We start from the raw sequence: 16,674 nt of genomic DNA, 5'->3' as shown, positions 1-16,674 counted from the left end.
TCGGACTGCCAGATGGAGAAGCATGATTCATCACTCCAGAGAACGCGTTTCCACTGCTCCAGAGTCCAATGGCGGTGAACTTTACACCACTCCAACCGACGGTTGGCATTGTGCATGGTGATTTTAGGCTTTTGTGCGGCTTCTCGGCCATGGAAACCATTCATGAACCTCCCGATGAACAGTTATTGTGCTAACGTTGCTTCCAGAGGCAGTTTGGAACTCAGTAGCGAATGTTGCAACCGAGGACAGAATTTTTACTTGCTTCAGCACTCGGCGGTCCCGTTCTGTGAGCTTATGTGGCCTACCAATTCGCGGCTGAGCAGTTGTTGCTCCTAGACGTTTCCACTTCACAATAACAGCACTTACAGTTGACCGGGGCAGCTCTAGCAGGGCAGAAATTTGACGAACTGACTTGTTGGAAAGGTGGCATCCTATGATGGGTGCCACATTCAAAGTCACTGAGCTCTTCAGTACAGACCATTCTACTGCCAATGTTTGTCTGTGGAGATTGCATAGCTGTGTGCTCGATTTTATACACCTGTCAGCAACGGGTGTGGCTGAAATAGCCGAATCCACTAATTTGAAGGGGTGTCCACATACTTTTGTATATATAGTGTATGATAGGCTATACCGCACATAACACACGACAGAAAAACTTAAAAGCCCATATATGTATGCTCTCTTGGGTAAATCTAGTTATCTTCGAGTGTGGACTGTATTATATGGACTGGAATTACACACCTCTTTCAAAATAATGAAGCTGGGATAAATCACACAATGTTGATGGTTCATTGATTTGTGCAGGACATACAAAGTTACAATTATAGGCTAGTCAATTTGAATGAATCTGTTCATAATTATAGGGCCTATTTTACATTTTTATAATTAGTAGGCTGACGTACCTTTCAGAATGTTTCCCCACATGGCGTGTTGTCATTATCTTTGTTATTGTAATGACATGCTTGAATAATACAGGACTAGAATAAGATCCAGCAGCTTTTGCTTCTCTTCACAAGGATTGAATGGTCTAAATAAATAACCGCTATATGCATTCAGAACATCGCACGTTCTCTCCCTCTCTCCTTTCAATTTTGGCTGCTGTCTTTTACATTAAGCAAACAAGAGCAAGCTTATTTATTTTACCCTTATTTTACCAGGTAAGTTGACTGAGAACCTAATACAGTATGTTGGCAAGTTTACATCTCTCTTCGAATAAAATTATCCTACTTAGGCTACAAAAACACAATGAAGAATTTGTATTATTGTTTGCAAGTGACAAAACTCTAGTCTAGGCTGTAAACTGCAGTGAATATGTATTTTAAATAAACGCTCGAAAGCTCTGCGTTTTGAATGCATGTTTCATTCCGAATTAACAGCATCTAGCCTAGGCCCAGTTAGGCAACCATTTGGAGAGGTCTACTCTTGACAGTTTACAAGGTACAGAAATGCAATTTGAATGGAATTGATCGAGAGAGAAAGAAAGACTAAGAGAGAGTGCCTGCGAGCGCACTGATTCAAAGCAATGATATTACTGTAGCCTATAGGCAATGCTGCAGCAAATGTACCTGTCACAAGAAAAAAAAAGTTAGCAGCTGATGAGATACATGCATAGTGAACTGCACTCCATTTAAAGATGCGCTGTGTCCTGATTTGCTAGTGTCAAACAGACGAGACCATCAGATTCTCCGGGAGAATGTCAACCAACGCCCTCCAACGCACTCGAGACATGCTCCAAATTTGTATTCACGGTACTTAAATCTTCCGAGTTGCCTTAATCTAAATTAATCTTAAGTCAATGGATACTTAGCCATATTAACTCAATAGATAGATACTAAGTCGACATAAGATTACTTGGAGAGGTGAAAAGACCAGCGACAAACCATGAGGTGCTCTCCACAGAAGATGATCCAGAAGGAGAGCAGCATCGCGTAGAAGATGCCCTGCCGGATGTCCCCGAACAGCAGCATCCAGGTCCAGTTGAAGCCCACAGAGAACCACTCCACCGGTATGTTGATGAAGGTCATGCACAAGCCCAGGGCAAAGATCACCCTAGAGAGACACAGCAGCATCATCAGCAGCAGCAGTACCACCACCATTATGTTAATCAACAAATTAAAATACCAATAATCATCATCACCATAATGCACTGTATTAAGATAATGCTCATAATCAATATCATCATCATGTCCATTAGTTTTATATAATGGTCAGAATTGTTTTTTTTAAAATGTGGACAATAATCTCCTTTGTCATTCAAATCAAATATTATTCATCACATGCTTCGTAAACAACAGGTTTAGACTAACAGTGAAACGCTTACTTACGGGCCATTCCCAACAATACAGAGAGATAAAATAGAAAAGTATAACGCGTAATAATAAATACAACGATAACTTGGCTATATACACGGGGTACCAGTACCGAGTCGAGGTAATGGAGGTAGATATGTACATAACTAGGAATAAAGTGACTAGGCAAGAGGATAGATAAACAGTACCAGCAGCGTATGTGATGAGTGAAAAAAGATAATGCAGATAGTTAACCAAATAACTAATTGGACTGACTATTTAGCAGTCTTATGGCTTGGGGGTAGAAGCTTTACAGAGTCATGTTGGTTCCAGACTTGCCGTGCGGTAGCAGAGAGAACAGTCTATGACGAGTGGCTGGAGTCTGAACATTTTTGGAGCCTTCCTCTTACACCGCCTGATATAGAGGTCCTGGATGTCAGGGAGCTCGGACCCAGTGATGTACTGGGCCGTATGCACTACCCTCTGTAGCGCTTTGCGGAAGGATGCCAAGCAGTTTTCATACCAAGCGGTGATGCAGCAAGTCAAGATGCTCAATGGTGCTGCTGTATTTGGCCCATGCCAAATCTCCACTACAGTCCCGTCGATTTGAATGGAGGTGTGCTTGGCCCTCCTTTTCCTGTAGTCCACGATCAGCTAATTCTTCTTGCTGACGTTGAGCGAGAGGTTGCTGTCCTGGCACCATATTACCAGGTCGCTCACCTCCACTCAATATGCGGTCTCATCGTCGTCAGTGATCAGGCCTACCACCGTCCTGTCGTCAGCAAACTTAAATGATGGTGTTGGAGTCGTGCACGGCCATTCATTCAGTAATAGATTACTTCCATTGAAAAAGCATTGGCTCCATCAGAAATACTCAGACACAAAATCCCAGTGTAGAACAGGATAACTTATACCAAGGGGGTGCAATTGACTCTAAAAACATGAATCACATTCCAGAAGAGTCGGCAGCGAGATCCGTTCCATTGGGCTGGTATGAAGTGAATGTCCTGCGCTCTGCGAATATACAGACAGGAGAGATAGGTGTGCGTTTGTGCGTGTATATAAAGAGCAATTAAACTAAAACAAGCTGCAGAGCTAGCTCCATAACTCTTAAGAGAGCCAGATAAGAGGCCTCAACCTACAATCTGGGGAAATAAAAGCACCAACTACAGTATAAAGGAATAGCTTTGGTGGAAACAGACTTCAGACATACACTGCGTGTACAAAACATCAGGAACGCCTGCTCTTTCCATGACAGACTGACCAGGTGAATCAGGTGAAAGCTATGATCCCTTTGATGTCACCTGTTAAATCCACTTCAATCAGTGTAGATGAAGGGGCAGAGATAGGTTAAATAAGGATTTTTAAGCCTTTAGACAATTGAGACAAGGACTGGATACATCGCATTCGAAAGGTATTCAGACCCCTTTACTTTTTCACATTGTTACGTTACAGCCTTATTCCAAAATTGATAAAATCGTTTTTTTCCCCTCAATCTACACACAATACCCCATAATCACAACGCAAAAACAGGTTTATAGAATTTGTTGCAAATGTACTAACAATAAAACTGAAATATCGCATTTACATAAGTATTCAGACCCTTTACTCAGTACTTTGTTGAAGCATCTTTGGCAGCGATTACAGCCTCAAGTCTTCTTGGGTAGGCCGTAACAAGCTGGCACACCTGTATTTGGAGAGTTTCTCCCATTCTTCTTTGCAGATCCTCTCAAGCTCTGTCAGGTTGGATGGGGAGCGTCGCTGCACAGCTATTTTCAGGTCTCTCCAGAAATGTTCGATCGGGTTCAAGTCCGGGCTCTGGCTGGGCAAATCAAGGACATTCAGAGACTTCAGAGTCCCGAAGCTACTCCTGTGTTGTCTTGGCTGTGTGCTTAGGGTTGTTGTCCTGTTAGAAGGTGAACCTTCGCCCCAATCTGAGGTCCTGAGCGCTCTGGAGCAGGTTTTCATCAAGGATCTCTGTACTTTGCTCCGTTCATATTTCCCTCAATCCTGACTAGTCTCCCAGTCCATGCCACTGTAAAACATCCCCACAGCATGATGCTGCCACCACCTTGCTTCACCGTAGGGATGGTGCCAGGTTTCCTCCAGGCATGACACTTGGCATTCAGTCCAAAGAGTTCAATCTTGGTTTTCACCAGAACAGAGAATCTTGTTTCTCATGGTCTGAGAGTCTTTAGGTGCCTTTTGGCAAACTCCAAGCGGGCTGTCATGTGACTTTTACTGAGGAGTGGCTTCCGTCTGTCCACTCTACCATGAAGGCCTGATTGGTGGAGTGCTGCAGAGATGGTTGTCCTTCTGGAAGGTTCTCCCATCTCCACAGAGGAACTCTGCAGCACTGTCAGAGTGACCATCGGGTTCTCCCTAACCAAGGCTCTTCTCCCCGGATTGCTCAGTTTGGCCGGGCGGCCAGCTCTAGGAAGAGTCCACATTTCTTCAATTTAAGAATGATGAGGCCACTGTGTTCTTGGGCACCTTCAATGATGCAGAAATGTTTTGGTCCCCTTCCCCAGATCTGTGCCTCGACACAATCTTGTCTCGGAGCTCTACGGACAATTCCTTCGGCCTCATGGCTTGGTTTTTACTCTGACATGCACTGTCAACTGTGGGACCTTAAATAGGCAGGTGTGTGCCTTTCCAAATCATGTCCAATCAACAGAATTTACCACAGGTGGACTCCTATCAAGTTGTAGAAACATCTCAAGGATGATGGGTATTGTGTGTAAATTGATGAGGATTTTTATTTTTAGAATAAGGCTGTAAAGTAACAAAATGTGGAAAAAGTCAAGGAGACTGAATACTTTCCAAATGCACTGTATGTGTGCCATTCAGAGGGTGAATGGGCAAGGTAAAAGATTTAAGTGCCTTTGAACAGGGTATGGTAGTAGGGGCTAGGCACACCGGTTTGAGTGTGTCGTCACGAACTGCAACGCTGCTGGGTTTTTCACACTCAGTTTCCCGTGTGTATCAAGAATGGTCAACCATCCAAAGGACATCCAGCCAACTTGACACAACTGTGGGAAGCATTAGAGTCAACATGGGCCAGCATCCCTGTGGAACACTTTCAACACCTTGTAGTCCATGACCCGATGAATTGAGGCTGTTCTGAGGCCAAAGGGGGGTGCAACTCAATATCAGGAAGGTGTTCCTAATGTGTTGTACACTCACTTATTATTTCAGTGTGAACTACTGCCATTGATAAATTGATTCTTCCAGTGCCTTATATTCTTCCAGGAAACCTTGCGAAATAGTCCACCGGAAATTAATAAGGCTAATGACTGATAATGACCTTAATGTACTTTCCACAAATAGAGTTTGAGTGCCATTTCCTGAGAGCTGTGCGGTAGAGATGACAGGGAAGATGGAGAGAGGGAGGAAATGTTGGGGTAGAAGTATTAGTTGAGTGCTAGAAGATTGTGTAACGCGTTTCACACTTGGACGAACGTTCCTGTGGTGTTGAACGCAGCAATGTACTGATATGCTCTCCCAGCACTGCAGGGGATAAACTAAACTGAAGACTTAGCTCTCGGCACAGGGTATCATTCTACATTACATTGGTACATAATTTAAATCCGGCGTTAGTTATTGTTTGAATGAAGTCACCACTACAGGTCTTGAAAAAGCTACATCTGGTTCTCATTTAACAGCGTAGCTGCCCAACTGCTGCTCTAGGATCAGTTTTATCTTTTTAGATCATAATGAATAAGGTTACATGATGCACAGATGGGACCTGATCCTAGCTCAGCACTCCTACTCTGAGACACTTTATGAATACGGGTCCAGGACAGTGCACTGAGAACATCTGACCTCGATGCACAGTTAATTCACAGTTAATCTAATGACACGTCTCCTCCTGTCCTTGCTAATGTTGCCATAAGCACAAGGCCTAACTGGTATCCACTGGAGTTACTGAGTTTTACCCTGGCTGAAGGCCTTACTTGTGTGTATATGAAGCTAGGACAAGGATATCCATGCATTTTGGATTAGAGATCAGTTCTCAATTCACATCTACATGGAACATCAGCTCACGAAGCAACCAATGTCAATGGATGACTGAACTCCATTTTGACACCAAATGTAATATACAACAAAGAAACATCCCATTCACAGTCCAATAAACAATATGGCGGCCTTACTTTTCCAACAGCACAGGGGGTCGCATCATGAGGGTGATGCGTCTCCAGTACCACACCAAGATGATGAGGATGCTGGGTGTGAGGAAGGTCTTCATGGCAAACCACACCTTGGTGAAACCACCGTTCTGATGGATACCCTGATAGGATAGGAAACGAAACATCAGCCAGTCTTTCACACAGTTCACCTCAACATCTCGTTTGGCCATTTTGGCAATCAGTTAGGACGTGAAAAACTAAAAGCATCTCCACACATTAAGACAAAAGTAAAGGACATTCAATGATGGCAGATATTTTACGATTTTACTTTATTGAGTCTCTCTTCCAACACCCACTCACACACACTACTAACCACCAGGCGGATGTCCTTGATCTCTCCAATGCCCACGTTGATCTTCTTGCGTTCGCTGACGGGCAGGCGGATGTTGAGCAGGTAGTACTTGTGGGCCACGTTGCCCAGCTCCATGAAGGGCAGCAGGTCACATTCGTAGTAGCGGCCCTCGTTCTCATATGTCTATAGGACACAGGGAGAGATGAGTTATACACATCTGATGGGACACCAACTATATGGACTTTTTCTAACATAAAAATAAATTTGATCAGCTGAAACCATGGAACTTTGGGAGACTGATTAAAACCTGAATGATCATGTGTGGACTAACCAATACTATAATAACAAAAGCCAGTAGCACAACAACCCTTGAGGACTGGAAGTGTTTACCCCAGAGGGAAGCGAATGGTTGAGCAGTCCACAAAGTCCTGTGTTTACCTTTGTGGTGGTGAAGTTGCAGCTAAGCTTCCTCTGCTCTATGGAGTGGGCCATCTCTGTCCACTCACCGAGTGTGTCATCCCTGTAGGCCAGACCTACGTCGATGGTGGCCAGTGCTCCATCATCTGTAGGAGGAAAATGTCAATACGTCACACTTTAGGGTGATTCTAAAGGTTCAAAGGTTCTCATATTTACCAACTACCAAACTTTATATAGATTCCACATAACAGTTGGGGTGACTTCATTACAATGGCATATATATATATCCTGTTTTGCTCTACGCATGTCTTAACAAGCAGATCAGCATTGAAGGAGGAATTTGCAATTAAATCAAATTATCCACCTGCAATTCCCTATTGCATAGCTATGACATCAATACTTCTGTGTAAACCAGCGGTGACTGGGGTGAAATAAGTCTCTGATGACAGACAGACAGTTATGGCCTTTTGGGAAAAGACCAGAGGGCGCAACGTCTGGAGCTATGAAAAGGATGCATTCACCGCTGCAAATGCACCATCTGGACTGCGACACACCATGTGGTCCTCTGTAGCTCAATTGGTAGAGCATGGCGCTTGTAACGCCAGGGTAGTGGGTTCGATCCCCGGGACCACCCATATGTAAAAATGTATGCACACATGACTAAGTCGCTTTGGATAAAAGCGTCTGCTAAATGGCATATTATTATTAAGATCTGTGCTAAGAGCAACACTGGGTCATTTTCAGGCCGTCAAATGAGCGGACACGTCATTTGCTTTCACTTAGCATGAAATGTTATACATTTCCTACACAATGCATCCACTATAGACAATGAGTGCAATTTTAAACTTTTCCAAAGGCTACGAATGTGGCACTGGGCTCATTAAAGGGATAGTTCAACCCACAAAAAGTTTGTCAGTTAATATCTTTAAATGTGTCCTAAAAAGGTGACTCATCTGGACTTTGAGACTATGTTTGAGGTATAAAAACGTTGGAGAAACTTTCAAGTTGGGGTGAACTATCCCTTTAACTTTCAAACTATGCAGGTAGCTTAGTGGTTAAGAGCATTGTGCCAGTAACCGAAAGGTCGCTGGTTCTAATCCCAGAGCCGACTAGGTGAAAAATCTGTCGATGTGCCCTTGAGCAAGGCACTTTACCCTAATTACTCCTGTAAGTCGCTCTGGATAAGAGCGTCTGCTAAATGACTAAAATGTAAATATGAAAGAATGCACGTCATGAAAAATACTATCAAGAGAGAACAGATGCACCAAAATCTCACATCTGCGTGCCATGTTGATCCCAAAATAGTCCAAGGATGATTCATGATCTGAAACATTTCCCCGTTGAAGGGCTTAAAGCTAATTTACGTACAGTGGGGAGAACAAGTATTTGATACACTGCCGATTTTGCAGGTTTTCCTACTTACAAAGCATGTAGAGGTCTGTAATTTTTATCATAGGTACACTTCAACTGTGAGAGACGGAATCTAAAACAAAAATCCAGAAAATCACATTGTATGATTTTTAAGTAATTAATTTGCATTTTATTGCATGAAATAAGTATTTGATACATTAGAAAAGCAGAACTTAATATTTGGTACAGAAACCTTTGTTTGCAATGACAGAGATCATACGTTTCCTGTAGGTCTTGACCAGGTTTGCACACACTGAAGCAGGGATTTTGGCCCACTCCTCCATACAGACCTTCTCCAGATCCTTCAGGTTTCGGGGCTGTCGCTGGGCAATACGGACTTTCAGCTCCCTCCAAAGATTTTCTATTGGGTTCAGGTCTGGAGACTGGCTAGGCCACTCCAGGACCTTGAGATGCTTCTTACGGAGCCACTCCTTACTTGCCCTGGCTGTGTGTTTCGGGTCGTTGTCATGCTGGAAGACCCAGCCACGACCCATCTTCAATCCTCTTACTGAGGGAAGGAGGTTGTTGGCCATGATCTCGCGATACATGGCCCCATCCATCCTCCCCTCAATACGGTGCAGTCGTCCTGTCCCCTTTGCAGAAAAGCATCCCCAAAGAATGATGTTTCCACCTCCATGCTTCACGGTTGGGATGGTGTTCTTGGGGTTGTACTCATCCTTCTTCTTCCTCCAAACACGGCGAGTGGAGTTTAGACCAAAAAGCTCTATTTTTGTCTCATCAGACCACATTACCTTCTCCCATTCCTCGTCTGGATCATCCAGATGGTCATTGGCAAACTTCAGACGGGCCTGGACATGCGCTGGCTTGAGCAGGGGGACCTTGCGTGCGCTGCAGGATTTTAATCCATGATGGCGTAGTGTGTTACTAATGTTTTTTTTGAGACTGTGGTACCAGCTCTCTTCAGGTCGTTGACCAGGTCCTGCCGTGTAGTTCTGGGCTGATCCCTCACCTTCCTCATGATCATTGATGCCCCACGAGGTGAGATCTTGCATGGAGCCCCAGACCGAGGGTGATTGACCGTCATCTTGAACTTCTTCCATTTTCTAATAAATGCGCCAACAGTTGTTGCCTTCTCACAAAGCTGCTTGCCTATTGTCCTGTAGCCCATCCCAGCCTTGTGCAGGTCTACAATTTTGTCCCTGATGTCCTTACACAGCTCTCTGGTCTTGGCCATTGTGGAGAGGTTGGAGTCTGTTTGATTGAGTGTGTGGACAGGTGTCTTTTATATAGGTAACGAGTTCAAACAGGTGCAGTTAATACAGGTAATGAGTGGAGAACAGGAGGGCTTCTTAAAGAAAAACTAACAGGTCTGTGAGAGCCGGAATTCTTACTGGTTGGTAGGTGATCAAATACTTATGTCATGCAATAAAATGCAAATTAATTACTTAAAAATCATACAATGTCATTTTCTGGATTTTTGTTTTAGATTCCGTCTCTCGCAGTTGAAGTGTACCTATGATAAAAATGACAGACCTCTACATGCTTTGTAAGTAGGAAAACCTGCAAAATTGGCAGTGTATCAAATACTTGTTCTCCCCACTGTACATGTATGTAAGGCCTTGAATTCGGTCTACTACGCAGTGGGTAATGATACAATAGTGCTGACTTGAAGGTGCAAAACTTTGAGCTGAACCTGGTTTTAAGTGCTTTGAGAAACAAAAGGCCGTCAGAATGCCAACACAGGCTTTAGATCTGTGCTTCACCTTTCCAAAGAGACTTGTGTGGTTATGAAACAAGCTGGAGAGCCCTGAAAGAAACCCGGTGGCCTGACCGGGAGAGGGGGAAGAGAGGAAAAGGAGGGGGGGGGGGGTTATTGGCAGTCCTCTCTCCTCTACTGTCTCAACGAACCCCTCTTTCCCTTCCCTCTCAAGCCAACACTGCCAAAGATCCTGAATGTCAGCTTACCGCACACAAACATTCCACCCCAGTGCAGCGCCCATCACCACCGCTACTAAGCCTTCTCAACAGCTGTGTTATTGCTGGACCCCTGCCAGGGGTGGCTGTTGCCTGGGTGGAGTGGGGTGGGGGAGAAAGAAATGGGGACAATTAATCTCAGGGACCAGCTTTAACACCAAGAGGGCAACGTAGTATGCATTCCGCAACGGTCATATGACTGAGGGGTAAAATCCGCCAACCTTTGGCATGGTAACTGTCTAAAGAAAGTGGTTCTGGTTGAGTTATAGACAGGCCGACGCCATTTTGTCACACGGAGGGTTCTGGTTTTCATTGCTTACCTCTCAGAGAGATTTGGATGCTGTGAGAAAGTAAATCACGTCGAGCTCTGTCAATAGTTTGCTGGAACTTCTCTTCTTTGAACAAACTGGAATAAACTAGCACTCTGCTCCTTGCTAATGTTACAGAGGTAGTTTGCAGGGCTAGCCTCAAATGAAGAATATTCCTGCCTGAGACCATCTGACCTCTGTTGAGACCAAAAAGAGACCTACAGCTCAGCGAGCTAATGTGGTCTTGAGTTGCAAGGACAACCTGGATTTGATTTGCGATCGGTTACATTACAGCTACATGTTTCAGCACTGAAGCTGAATGCGTCATTTGATATGCCGCTGCATGCCATTTCTGTGCATGGTGACTCTTAAAAACGTCCAGGTAATCTGTCCATTTCTCCTCCGCGGCTCGGTCATAGACAGCTGTTGACATCAGGGTGATCCTCAGGGCCCGGGGCTACACACAGTAAAACTGATCAGAGGCAGTCTGCCTGGCCCGGTGACTTAGAGTGGGGTGGATAACAGTCCCATTCCACAGCATCTGGGTGGGTGGAATTCTGGGACGGAGTGGTGAGTCGCTGACTAGTCTGGCAGCGCAAGCTGTAAACAATCCCAACAACGTCCTGCTTGGGACGGGAGTTTTTTTTTTTATGACTCGACATGTTGAGGAGGACACACAAACACAACTATAGTTTATATTGGAGTATACAGTATAAACTACACTCAAACAATATCAAACTTAACTTTTAGCTTTTCTATTGTGGTAAAATGTAGCTTCACTGCACTTTGCAACATATCTTTGGTGAGAGGAGGATGTGACAGAGTTCCTCATGCCCTGCTGTACATGCCGTACACCCTGCCCTAGGTTAGCTATAAATCTGTTACACAACAGAAGAAGTTGGTCCCATCTCTGCCCCCTCCGTTCCCGAGGGGCGAGGACTCCTGCAGCTTGAAGGAGCACGTGTTCTGATCACTTTCCCAGGCCGGCACGCAGATCCCCCTACATTAGTCCTCTGTTATCTCTCTAATCCTTTCTTTCACAGCCCCAGACCTGGCGCGGCACCAAGCGCCGATCCGCCTAGTCAGTGCCCTCTCCTTAACAACCATGCACACAGAGATATTCCACTTGCTATCAAGGAAGTCAAGGAAGGGAGAAGCAAGCTCAAGCTTCCATATTACCCCACCCTTAATCCCAGATCAGAAGAGGGTTACCATGTCTGAATCCTTGTCTGAACATAATAACTTCCAAAACAAACCCTCGTCCCTACACCTAGGCTCTTCTGGGAGAAAGGATTGGATTGGTGTAAGAAAGATGGTGACATTTTCCTATGTCTATTACCATAGGTACACAGGAAGTATAATGGTTTCAGATTGGAATTGGGCACAGATCTGACTGATACCATGTTCAGATAAGGACCATGGCAAACCCTTCCTGGTCTGAACATAAAAGAATGTTTAGATGATACAGGGATATGTGGGATGTCTGCTTTGATGAGCAAATTAAAGGGGGGGAAATTTAGCTTTTATCAGATCAGGTGACAGTTAATTGAGGGAACACCAGCTGCCGAAAATGACTATTTCAGGGCTTTTATTTTCTCATTTTAGATTGACCTCAAGGATAAACTACCTTACAATGGAGAGTGAGAAACTCATCCCGAACACGCCGAGTGATGTACCATATTACAATTCGTCTTAGGGATAGCATGGAGAAAGCATGACGAATTTGCCCAGCAGGGTGTTATTCCACTCCATATTAGGGAATTGCAAAGCTATTGGTGTCCAATTTGAGACAGCCCACCACAGTTCGAGCCTCCCCCAGCTACCTGTTCTATAGAGAATACAAGCCTCTGACATGGAGCCCTGAGCCTTGCATCACTATGGAGAATCAGCAGCACATCCATCATTGTTAGGCCTTTCTCTCAGTGTGAGAAGATCCAATCTACCGAGGAGAGAAAAGGCACATTCCTCTGGGTGCTTATGCATTCCCCACAATAAGCAGGACAAAAGCAGGCAATACCCTGAGGTGACAGAGGGATACTAATATTAACAGCGTCTATATATACACACACATTTGAATACTTTATCATTGGATCCACAAGGAGTAAGGGCAAAGGACCCAAATATTTCAGCGGTCATACAGATGCTTGTACGAGTGAGTCCTCATGAATCATTGACACAAAGACAGAAAATACATAAAAGCAATTACCCCCCCAAAAAAAAACAAAAAAACATTTGAAAGACAGAATAAACACAAAACACAACATAACACAAAAAAAGACTGACACAAAGATCAAAGCTAAAATGTCTTGACACTAAAATAACACTAAATCTAAAATGAAAGACAATGAACGCCAACCCTATTGAGCACAAGCCAGCAGTTTCCCTTACCTATCTGGTTGTACATCTTGAAGGCGATGTCAAACTGCAAGATGACCAGCATGAACTGGAACCAGGGGCTCATCTCCTTGTTGGGCAGGGGGATGTGGACGGCAAACACAATGTTGTTGGCCTCGATCTTCTTGGACATAGCCTCGTCAAAGTCCCGGATCTTGTCGCACTGGTTAGGGCCCCAGGGCATGAACCACTTGGTACTCTGGTGGTGTTTGACCGTGTCCACACATTTGGTAGCCAGGTAGTGGACTGCAGTGGTGGGGCTGGGAGCTACAGGAGAGGGGAGTTTCTAAGTTACTGCCCGATCACTATGGTAGTTCACCTAGATCCATAAGATGTCCTAGTCATCGGTCCTGAGGATGAGACCTTTTGTGTAGAAATAGAAATTCTCATCTAATGCTATGTTTGATGGAATAAGCTATAGAATAAGCGTTTTGGGGGAATCTTTCGTTGCGGACCACATCGTTTGACAATTTTGTTGCGGTTCTCATTTCAATGCTGTATGTGTAACTTTTTATTATTGTTCTGAAATATAATGCCCATGTGCAATCATCTGGAAAAAATGTAAAGCCCATTGTATTCTTCAATTACAGAATACACTACAGTTAGTTAATTCATAGAGTTAGGCTAATGGTGAAGTTTTAAACATTAATACATTTCCAAACTCATAATCAAAGCGTTGTTCTGGAGTTTAATATGTGTCAGACGGCTATCAAGCTCAACAAAGTAGGCACACATGAAGAAGTTCAGTTTAAGATCAAACCTAGCCAAATCCTGGTTAAACAAAGTGGCAATTCATTCTAACCATGTTGACAGAACACCCTGTAGTAAGGCCCAATCCCTTTGAAGCTGGCTGCTGGGAAAGCCCCAGCACTTAAGTCATAATACTGTAACCTTATAGAGATTCATGAGCAAGATGAGGTTGGCCACTCTCTAATAGGATTTCACTAGTCGTTGGGAAAGGTACAAAACATTAGCATTAGAAAGCTGAGGATATGGTTGAGGTAAAAACATGGAGGATGCTGTGTGGATAGAGTGAGGTAGCTTGAGGGATGAAAGACGGGATGTGGAATAGGTTTGATGACTAGAAAGGGGTATTGACAGGGTAAAAAAGGTCAGGAGTGAGAAAGGGGTTATGTGATTAGACAGTAGTTAGTTTACAGACTCTCTGGGTCACTCAGGGCACCTTTAGTCCAGAAAGAACCAGGATGTATTGGTAATAGGTATCGACAAGAGCCAGACCACGCCCTCAGGGCCAGAGACCGACATCAGCCATGAACAAAAGAACATGAGGGACTTCAAAACCCTACTATGTATCAGTACCACTACCATTAACTTGTTCACTTATGTTCCCTTTATCTAATATTAGGTTTTGGTTGAAGATCTGATAACATTCAGTATCACAAATATGCAAAAGTAGAGAAAATTAGAAAGGGGGCAAATACTTTTTCATAGCACTGTATCTCTCTGTGTGAGGGTGTCTTCTTAGCTAGGTGCGCCAGTGTCACCTCACAATGGACTTGGGCCTACTCAGGAATAAGCACAGACACACCAAATTGAATTAAACCAGCTCTACGGAACCCCTCAGAGTTCAATTATCCTGGGACCCTGAGATTCTGGGAGCACACCGCTCTTCCAGTCTCCACCCCAGTGTGTCGGCAATAATGGCCGCCTCTCGGCCCAGTGACCTCATGCCGTGTCGGGGTTGTCCAATAACAGGGGGAGACGAACGCCTTTCTACTCAATTACCCTGTCTGGCCCAGGCCACCGAACAAATACAAAGGCATCCAGCTTCATTAAAACTATCTTGGGCAGGAGTAGCCCAAACAAGCTAATTTATCAGCAGACACCCAGCTCTGGAGAGGAGACAGACTGACGGGAGGGTTTTGCCCAAACTAACCAGAGATTGGGATCTGTAACAGGCCTCAAAATACTCAACTATTGAGGCATTGAGTTTGTGTGTGAGTATGTATGTGCGTGAGTTGTGTGTCAGTGGGAAGCAGAGTCATGCAAATGACACCAGCAGAAGGCAAAATATGCAACGCTGAGAGGGGTTTGTGATTTAAGGAGAGGGAGCTGCAAGTGGGAAAGAAAGAGATGGTGCCTGCCTGGGGCTACGGAGCAGACATACATAATGAGGGGAAGGAAGAGAGTAGTGGGGCAGACAACATTCTGTGTTGGATCAGAGTGAAGTTAAACACATCAATTCCTATGGTGTTTTACAGTAAAATATGTAATTATTATAGGGAAAACAAAATCATATGCCAATTAAGTGAATTCACTCAATACTTTACAATAATAGTATTATGAAATATAGTAAAGGTGTTTTGTTGTAGTATTAGTAAAGGAAAATGTTACAAAAACCACAGCGTCAATACAGAGGGAAATATTTTGAGTAGGAGGCATGCGAATACCAGTACGTTCTTTTTCTTTCAACTTTGATAAGCTCAGAGAGCGTTTGACACATTGTAACTTCGTTAAAGGCTACATTGTTAATAGTTACATAGACAAACATTTTACATTACAATTCATAAGTGGTTTTTAAACGTTCCGTCCTCTCTAGAATGATATTGACTAAATAATTAAATTGTTTTCATTATTTGATAGGCCTACATATATTATTCAATATACTCGACAAATTGTGGATATTCAACCGTGGATATCGCATAACAAAGCCAAAGGTTGCAACAAAAGAGAATACAATTGGGAAAACCATGCTTACCAATCAAGCCACCGACCATAAAAGAAAACGCTTGGAACACAAGCAGAATCACTCCCACGATCACCAACTTTTTGGTGCTCATGTTTTCAATAATTGCCCCGGCCATCTTAAAAAGTTGGTGAAAACTACGCCGAGTGAGAAAAATAAGGTGAGTCGGGACGAAAATCACCGCATCTAGTTAGTACTCCAGCTGCCGAGATTGAGGAAGGCTGGCACCGCACTGTCTCGCTTGCATTTCAACTTCGAAGGAGGACGATACGTGGAAAAAAGGAGAATCACATGACCGAATAGCACCCCTGCCTATCCCTTCCGAACACTACACTGCAGAGTGATCTGTGGAGCGCCGCAGTATAGCAATAGTGGTTCGAAATGCCAGGTTACCTTGTCATTGAATGCCAGAACAATAACAGCCTCTATTATGCCAGCCAAGGGCTATGCAAAGGAACGTTTTCAGTGAAGCTTGAAGTGTTTTGATCTTGACGTGATTTTCCCCTCATTGGCAATGTTAAAAACTCCATAAAACTCCATAAATGTCCAAAGCCTGAATATGTGTGATATTTATGGATCAGCCTATACAAAATGTATTCTATCACGTTTCTTTATTTAGAGAAATGAGTGTGAAGGAGGAAGGGATTTCATGCAAATTAATTGAATGGAAATTATGGACTCAAATATTAAAGCCTACGCACACTTTAGCCTACTGTTTTGTTGTGTGATCTCA

At 43.9% G+C, this 16,674-nt stretch overlaps 1 protein-coding gene across 1 annotated transcript in view; it reads right to left on the bottom strand.

The window, feature by feature from the left end:
* Nucleotides 1-16,271, bottom strand: part of LOC121535036 (protein wntless homolog) — a 28,435-nt gene extending 12,164 nt beyond the window's left edge. Inside the window, exons 1-6 of the mRNA XM_041841716.2 lie at nucleotides 15,954-16,271; nucleotides 13,229-13,501; nucleotides 7,209-7,333; nucleotides 6,792-6,953; nucleotides 6,443-6,579; nucleotides 1,881-2,049 (exon numbers count right to left, since the gene is read on the bottom strand). Of these exons, the coding sequence (XP_041697650.1) occupies nucleotides 1,881-2,049; nucleotides 6,443-6,579; nucleotides 6,792-6,953; nucleotides 7,209-7,333; nucleotides 13,229-13,501; nucleotides 15,954-16,059 (972 nt within the window). The 5' untranslated portion in view covers nucleotides 16,060-16,271. The remainder of the gene's footprint in view (nucleotides 1-1,880; nucleotides 2,050-6,442; nucleotides 6,580-6,791; nucleotides 6,954-7,208; nucleotides 7,334-13,228; nucleotides 13,502-15,953) is intronic.
* Between the last annotated feature and the right edge of the window lie 403 nt (nucleotides 16,272-16,674).

This window comes from Coregonus clupeaformis, chromosome 21 (genome assembly GCF_020615455.1).
Source record: "Coregonus clupeaformis isolate EN_2021a chromosome 21, ASM2061545v1, whole genome shotgun sequence".
Taxonomy (NCBI): Eukaryota; Metazoa; Chordata; class Actinopteri; order Salmoniformes; family Salmonidae; genus Coregonus; species Coregonus clupeaformis.
The sequence above is the reverse complement of the archived record's forward strand: the minus strand, read 5'-3'. Positions and strand labels throughout refer to the sequence as shown.